The sequence below is a fragment of the Cydia fagiglandana genome, chromosome 17 (assembly GCF_963556715.1).
Source record: "Cydia fagiglandana chromosome 17, ilCydFagi1.1, whole genome shotgun sequence".
NCBI lineage: Eukaryota > Metazoa > Arthropoda > Insecta > Lepidoptera > Tortricidae > Cydia > Cydia fagiglandana.
In genome coordinates, this window is record NC_085948.1 from 17,750,381 (window position 1) to 17,758,610 (window position 8,230).

Sequence of the window (8,230 nt, forward strand, 5' to 3'; positions counted from 1 at the left end):
TACCGGATAATGTCGTGACTGCTCCTTCGGTCAATGTGTTTAAAAACAGATCGGACAAGGGGCTTTTAAACAATAAGTTAGACGGATGTGACTAGTGATGTGATATGACTTTACAAACTATATAATAATGGACATAGGCTCCTCAGCTAAATAGCCGCTCGCCTATAATTATATAATAATAAATCACGTTTGAAGTTTAGTCCGTATTCACCCCGGCCATCCCTATCGACCCCGGTCGGCGGTATATATACTCACGGCGAACTTGGCTCCGACAGGTCTCCGGAGCCACCGGGGAGCCCGCGGCAGCACGGCGCGCGGCGCGGGCGCGGGCGCCGGGCGCGCCACGGCGGGCAGCCGCCCCAGCGACGCCGCGCCGAACGCTTCTAATATGTTCGACTGGCTCTGCCCGCTCTGCAACAATACTCACAGCGAACTTGGCTCCAACAGGTCTCCGGAGCCACCGGGGAGCCCTGGGCAGCACGGCGCGCGGCGCGGGCGCGGGCGCCGGGCGCGCCACGGCGGGCAGCCGCCCCAGCGACGCCGCGCCGAACGCTTCTAATATGTTCGACTGGCTCTGCCCGCTCTGCAACAATCCTACTTGTTCATACACCGACAAACCGACATACGCTCCCGATCGACCATGATCCGTCATCTCCGTTCGAACTCGGCCAAAAATAGACCAGGTACAGTCCCGCTCCGAGATTGTTTCGCCATTTCGGTTCTAGCTAAATTGGACATGCCGTAGCGTAAGTGAGCGTTTTCCAAAAAAATTTACATTTCATTCATATGTTCAAAATATTGACTTCTTGGGCTCATTTTACTCACAATCACTTGTACGTTCACACCTCATACATAAAAAATGTCCCAAAATTTTGTATGAAAATTTTTTTTATCCAGTACGTCACATTCATACAAATAAAAAAAAAGTCATACAAAAATGTGACAATCTGAATAGGAAATCTTGCGCCACATTTTTTACGCGTGAATGTACAAATGATTCTGAGTAAAATGAGCCCAAGAAGTCAATATTTTGAAGACATGAATGAAATTTAAATTTTTTTTGGAAAACGCTAAAGTACGGTATGGAACGATCAATTTAACTAGGACCCCAGCGCGTTTAGCGTAACAATCGCGGAACGTAATGGTACAATCAGGTGTAAAAATATGTGTGCACTCTTCATACTCAAAAATACGTGCCATACCTTATGTGTCAGCGAAGTGAAAACTTTGGAACATATTTTTGAGTAAGTTGTATGCAACCATTTTACATTTGACTGTACGGTCGCCATCAGATATATCGGAGCGGCCATGGTGTTTACAATATCTAAATCGCCTTGAACAATAGAGGCGTTTTCAGATATTTGTAAGCACCTCACCCGCTCCGATATATCTGATGATGACTGTACATAGGTAAAGTAATTAAATTTTCTGACAATTTAATTTATTTGGAAATCTATCAAAAGAGAAAAATGAGGCACATCGTTTAACGATTTCTAACTTATTCGTAAAAAAATAGTTGATAAGAAAAAAATTCACGTAAACAAACTAAATTTCACAGTTAGTTAGTACAAGGTAATTTCATAAAATCAGAAATATCATCATTAAGTGTCAAAACTACTTATTAAAACTTACAGTCTCCGGCCTCGCGCTGCCTCCGCCGCCCAACAGCGAATGCACAGTGACTTGCTGCTCGAAAGAGCTCGACACCAGCAAACTAGGGTCGCGGGCACACCAAGACACGTCGAACACCCACTGCTCTTGCTGTGCCACCTCCACAAGCAGCTCGCCACCCTGGAAATATGGACTTTAAGTACTAGGGATAAGGAAGGGAGTTCTTTAAAAAAGATCTAGACAGAACACCCTTTAAATAATAGACTTTTTTTTAAATTACAATCTATAATGGTCAACAATGGTCAATGGTATAATGGCCAATGGTGGTGGTAATTTGGTAGGTGAGAAGAGATCTCTGCTAAAAACAATTGAAGACAGAAGGGGAAACATGTTGGGGCACCTGATACGTCACGATTCTTATATAAAGTATATAATTGAAGGCAGAATAGAAAAACAGAGAGGCAGAGGAAGACCGAGACGTGCATATATTGACCAGGCCAAAGAGAAAATTAACGTAGTGACGTATCAGGAGCTCAAAACAGTGGCAGAGAGAAGAACGGAATGGCGATTACTCCACCGACAAGAGCTAGGCTCTTAAGAATAATGATGATGATGATAATGGTCAACGGCCAGCCATACAAATAAGTAACCTAAAATTTGCCACTAAAACTTGAACTTAATTTTGCGTTGTTGGAAAATTGAACGAAACAAAGTAAAAGCAACTCTGCTCCAATTGAATACGATTTAAATTTCATTGAACTAAAGAGGTACTATAGGTATGTATAGAGCCGCGCGCACACCATGTGACGTCAAACATCCACTGTTCTAGCCGTGCCATTTCCACTAGCAGCTAGCCACCATGGAATTATGGACTTTAAGATCCCTAGGATAAGGTACAAGTTTCGGATGATCGGGATAAGTTTAGGTTCTTCCGTTATTTCGTATGTATCCCAGCCGTATACTAAAATGTCTTTTAAATTTGTGGGGCCTAATATTGCTCCCTATACCTATGAAAATCTAATTCCTTCCATTGTGAGAGTTTTCGACCTTCAAACTGGCAATCATAATGATATAGTTAAGGTCTGGAACTTACCGGCTGGGTGTTGTTAGGGTTCCAACAAAGCACCCGACCGTCTCGGCCGGCTGACAGGAGCAGGTCCGGGTCCTGACGACACCAGGATAACGCCATGACGCCCTTCTGGTGACCCTCGAGTGTTACTAACGGAGATGCTGCCAATCTGGCGACAAAAATTAAAATTTAAGTATACAAACCTACGTTTGTTATCAAGCAGTGTAAATATATCATTTTCAATCAAAAGGGTACTTATTGTCAATAAGGCGCTATTCCGATATAGTTTCAATTCGAAATCAACCTTATCGACAACCGACAATGTGGTAACCGTTTTCAACCAAAAGTGCTTGAAAAAGTCACAAATAATGAATGAATGAAAATATTTATTTTCAGGCAACTATTGGCCCATAGATAAATACCTTAACACTAGTAGCATACATATTATTATAAAATATATTTTAAAACTAAAAAAAAACAAACAATTATGGCTGCGATGCAGTTCGCAACCACGCAGTGTCAGGGAGCCGGCCGCGGAACCGCCGCACAGACGTAGATTTGACGGATTTAGCAATATGTTGATTTTGCAAAAATCAACATATTGATTAAAAAATTATCACGTGGGGGTAGCCTATAGACCCAGGTATATTGTGGTACCCTCCACACTCCATATCGTCAAACCTGAGCCGCACAACAGTCAGTCGAACTTTGACTATCGCTCAGAGCGCACGTTTCTGTTCTCGACGCTCCTAAAAGTTACATGTTTTCCAAAGTGTATATATATTTTCTCTGGTATTTTCATAAAGTTTTATTAATGGAATCCAGTTAGAAGAAATTATATATTTAAATCATTATATATTATATTTTGGACGTTTATCATATATTTTGAGCCAGTTAAATATAACCTTTCACAAAATGTTGTTTTTTTCATAGATTTGGTTTTTCAAACGTCTTTTTGTTGTACTTCAGGGTGCGTCCCTGTAGTGTATTGTATATATTTGAATAGAATGCTTATTCTTCTTTATGTTGTTTACTAAATTAGCCGCAACCTTAGGACTTAGACGCTTTCAAAGAAAATTCCTTATCTTTTAAATTGATTAAAAATAAAAAATCTTTTACAGGTAGGTAAACCTAGTGCTTCGGGGAGAAAAGTTCTCACTCGAAAAAATATTTTAGAGTAAATACAAGAGCAAAATTTACCTTTTTTTAATTTTTTTTAATTATTTTTTTTATTTTTATAAATTGATAAAAAGTAATTGTCTTTAATATATAATCACGTTTTATAATGTTTTATCCCATTTTGAACTAATCTAAACCCTAAAATAATTTTGGCCACCTAAATCGGTCAAATCTACGTCTGTGCGCCGGAACTTGACACCCTTGACCCTTCGGCCAAAACTCCTCCTTAGTGAAGGTCGCTACATGTTCAGTCGGAACGATCAGCACAAAAGAATTAAAATTCACACTGTGTCGAGATTCCAACTTCACGACCCTCAGGATGAATCCGGACTTGGCTCGTATACATACTTCACGATCTCCTCGATCTTCGTAAGGTAGTGTAACCGGGACACATACAGCAGCGTCATCGGTGTTGCAGGACGCAGCAAATGGTTGGGTCCATAATGCGATATAATGACATTATATCACAGTAAGCCCGTTCATATCACTATAAATACCTGAGATCCCAGAGCTGAACAACAGGAGCTGCGTCGTCCTCGGAGGCGACGCACAGCTGCGTGGCCACGCCGGGGTGCCACGCCAGCGCGCGCCATCGGGTGCGGGACACGGTGTCACTGACAGACAAACATACATATTATACGACGATGCTTTTAGTTTTTAATCATTTCAAGTAAACTCTAGATTAGTCAACATAAACTTATTATATAATTATTTTTTTTCATATTATGTAAACCTGTGCTGTGTACAATAAAGTGATTACTACTACTACTACATATTTTACTAAACTGTTGACAGTTACAATAGACGTTACAGAAAGAAGCCTCACCTTAATTTCATAATAGGCTCGTTTTTCCGCAGATCCCATACGACACATCTGGACGCAAATGTCGAACCGAGAATGTGTTGCACCTAAATAAATTTTTTGTCAAAATTAATACAAAAAGTAACGAACCAACTGTTGAATGAGGGTGCTACAAGTGAAAGCAAAACAAATTAGATTACTTATGCAGCTTATCCTTATAAGGTGGGTACTATATAAAGTTTCCTATTTTTTTTAATTTGAACCTTATGCTATAAGTAAATTAGAATGAATTTCGTTTGTTTTAATCAGCAATGAAACAAAAGGAATGCTACTTTATTCATGAAAGGTTCAAATTGATTGCAACGAATATGTACATTTTAATGTACATTTAGTATCAGGAGCTTAAAGCATTTTGAAATTCTTGGTATTTTCGAAATAATTTGGCAAACATAAATTTCGGGACATCCTTTGAGTATTTCATATAACACAGCCACATTTTATGGTTGTAACTCATATATTCACCTGCTGATTCCAAGCTAGTGCCTGCACATGGTCCAGCGGCTGACTCTTGTTGCCCGGAGCCATGGGTTGACTGGTGTTGTTCAGGTCCCAGATGAAGATCTCACTGTCGGAGGCTCCGGAGGCCAGGAGGTTCTTCTGGTACGGGTTTATGTCCAGCGCTGACACATGATCTGTGAGACAAGACAAATAATTCAGAAAAGTGATGGCCTTGTGCTTTGCGTGATATAAAATTTATACTAAGGTCAAACTGTACCCAGTTGTACTGTTGGGTTAAATTTCTTTTATTTATTTTATTTGAAAACATAATGAAACAAAAGAAATGGTACTATAAACTGTACAAATGTTTTAAACCTTTTGCAGGCATAGTGTTTTATCAACCACATATGCGCCAATAGAATTTCTACTTTAGCATTCGGAGGGTCAAATTAGATTGAATTTTTACATTTTTGATTGAACAGAAATAAGAGATATATTTTTTGTGTGTGAGTCCAGTTTACTAATTTAATTCTCAATGTCAAAACTAACTCAAGAATAAACGCGTTTGTTTGTAACATTACACAAACTTGAAGAATAACATATTATTAGTTCATTAACTATTCTAAATTATTTAAAAATTAGAACAACCTTTGTAGTCCAATAATGCTGACTTCTTATCAGGCGGGAGATAACTTGGACACTATCACTGAGCTGCACATTTAGAACAGACATGTTTGTTTATAAACTGCTCAGATTCTAACAGTTTTAACAATGTTTAGATAAAATGTCTCCTCTTAAATAAAATGGAAAAATGACAACAAAACAAAATTGCAAATATGTCTACAGGAAACTCAAATTTCAAAACTTACTGTTGTGTTAACTTAAAAACTCCCGTGAAACTCGAATATTGCTGGCTAAGCGGGCAATGAGTCATTGCTCCGAGAAGATCCTCAAAAATTGGATCGCAAAATGTCGAGCGTTTATTCAACTTAATACATATATTTATTTATTATTTATTTTATTAAGTCTTTATTTTTCCTTAAATAGTATTTCATTGAGAAGTTTTCTGTTAATATTGTTGTTTATTTTACTATATTAAGGACCCCTTTCGGGTATAGGCCTCCTCCATATCTTTCCACCTTTCTTTTGCCTTGATTAGCCAATTTTATCCAGCTGTGGCTATGATAGCCCTGGACCATCTTGTTATGGGTTTTCCCGCCTTCCTTATGCCATGGGGTCCTGGCCACGTTGTGACTTTGTTGATCCATCTGTCATCTGTCAATCTTCCTATGTGGCCGGCCCATCTCCATTTCTGTTTCAGTGCAAACATATAGTATGTGAGTAATTTTAATACTTACTGTTGTGTTTAGTGTTGCTGCCCAACAGTGGGTTGTCAACATTCTTGAGCAGTCTGTCAGCACTGTAGAACTCTAACAGACCACCATCACAACCCCCCACAATGACACCAGCTCCTGACCATACTAGCTTTTGAAATCTGGAAATATAAATAAAATATTATTCTGGGTGCTGGTACTTGATGCCACAACATAATAGGCCTAGTGTCTGGGTACTTGTACCTGATGCCACAACATAAAAGGTCTAGTGGTAAGCCTAAGAAAAGGTGGCTGGACTGAAGTATACCAACAGGAGGCAGGCTGCCAAAGATTACAACAACGAAAGATAGCAGAGGAGGCCAAGACCCACAGAAGGTTCTAGTGCCATTGGAAGTAAGAAGTAAGTAAGTTTGTGCTTGATCTAGCAAAGCAAAGTGTCTCTGTTTCAACTTGTGCAATTTGTTCATATGTTCGGCTGTTCTCAACAAGTTGCATTTTTCAACCCATTCTCAAGAAATTGTGTGACTAAATTTGATTATTATATACTTAGGTTCTATTTTGTTAATTTATGTTTTTTTTGTAGATTTGTTAGGTTATAAACCTCACAGTCCTCATGACTTATTTTATAGTTGACTGTTGTTAAAATGTAAGAGTAAAATTATGCCTAAAGTACCTAATCATAATCATGACACAATTGCTAAATATTCAAACTAGACAATATAACAGTAATTCAACCACATACTATATAATCAAAATATTGAATTGGTCAGCAATTAAGCATATTGGTATTGCACTGTCAATAAATATTAATAAAACCGGATGCTAGATAATCAATTTCAATCAAGACTTTCGGTTTCCCAATGTCATTGACCTTTTCAAATATGATATTTAACTAATAAGAACTGAAAATGCAATGCAAATAAACTGCAAGCAAATTTTTGAACAATAAATCGAAATAACTCACTTATGCTTCGTTTGTAGACTGGCTTTAAGTTCCAAATCGAGTCCAGGGTCCTCCAAATTCAAGGAATACAGGTCCAACTGCGACGAGCTGCTGAAGGACGCGTCCACCTGCTGCGCCGCCGAGCCGGCCACCAGCAGCACCGGCGCCTGCTCCGCCGGCGACCAGCTCACGTTCACCGTCCGCTTCAGCTCCTTGATCTTCATCCTAACTCGCCAACGCCGCTACAACAAACCAAACACAACGACCACTTTACACAATTATGTCACCACTTTTATGACGCGCAAAACCGTAAAAACACAACAGTGGCTTGTGTCTGAAGGATTGTTAAAGATTTCTGGAGCAATAAAAAATGTAACTTATGTGAAACTTACGGTATTTAGATGAGAAAAATAAAATATTTATCATAAAAACACCGAGTTGGCAGTTCCAACGTGGCTGACGTAAATACGCTGTCAGTTTGACAGCTGGCTGGAAATGTTGCGTTTCGTTATTGCGTGCGTGTAAAAATGCCTTAAAATATAGCAAACACTTTTATGTAATGTTATGTAAAAATTCCAGAATAAGGATTATTATTATTTAATAAGCTGCTGGATCCTATCCACTATTTATTTACTGCGGCCTATTAATTATCGGTTTCTCAAAATCTCCTAACACGCACGCATAATGTGCCAACACTTTATTATTAAAATCTCCTAGGCAACTTAGGCAACAGTACCTACATCTTTTTGGGTTTTGGTTTGTCTACAAACTTTTATTTTAATTATTTTTTAAAT

At 38.8% G+C, this 8,230-nt stretch overlaps 1 protein-coding gene across 1 annotated transcript in view; it reads right to left on the reverse strand.

Moving 5' to 3' along the window:
* LOC134672910 (protein transport protein Sec31A) overlaps positions 1-7,931 on the reverse strand; it is a 33,105-nt gene extending 25,174 nt beyond the window's left edge. The window contains exons 1-9 of the mRNA XM_063530860.1: positions 7,829-7,931; positions 7,458-7,678; positions 6,518-6,654; positions 5,184-5,353; positions 4,686-4,768; positions 4,357-4,473; positions 2,705-2,849; positions 1,633-1,791; positions 428-583 (exon numbers count right to left, since the gene is read on the reverse strand). Coding sequence (XP_063386930.1) covers positions 428-583; positions 1,633-1,791; positions 2,705-2,849; positions 4,357-4,473; positions 4,686-4,768; positions 5,184-5,353; positions 6,518-6,654; positions 7,458-7,660 — 1,170 coding nt within the window. The 5' untranslated portion in view covers positions 7,661-7,678; positions 7,829-7,931. The remainder of the gene's footprint in view (positions 1-427; positions 584-1,632; positions 1,792-2,704; positions 2,850-4,356; positions 4,474-4,685; positions 4,769-5,183; positions 5,354-6,517; positions 6,655-7,457; positions 7,679-7,828) is intronic.
* Positions 7,932-8,230: the final 299 nt, after the last annotated feature.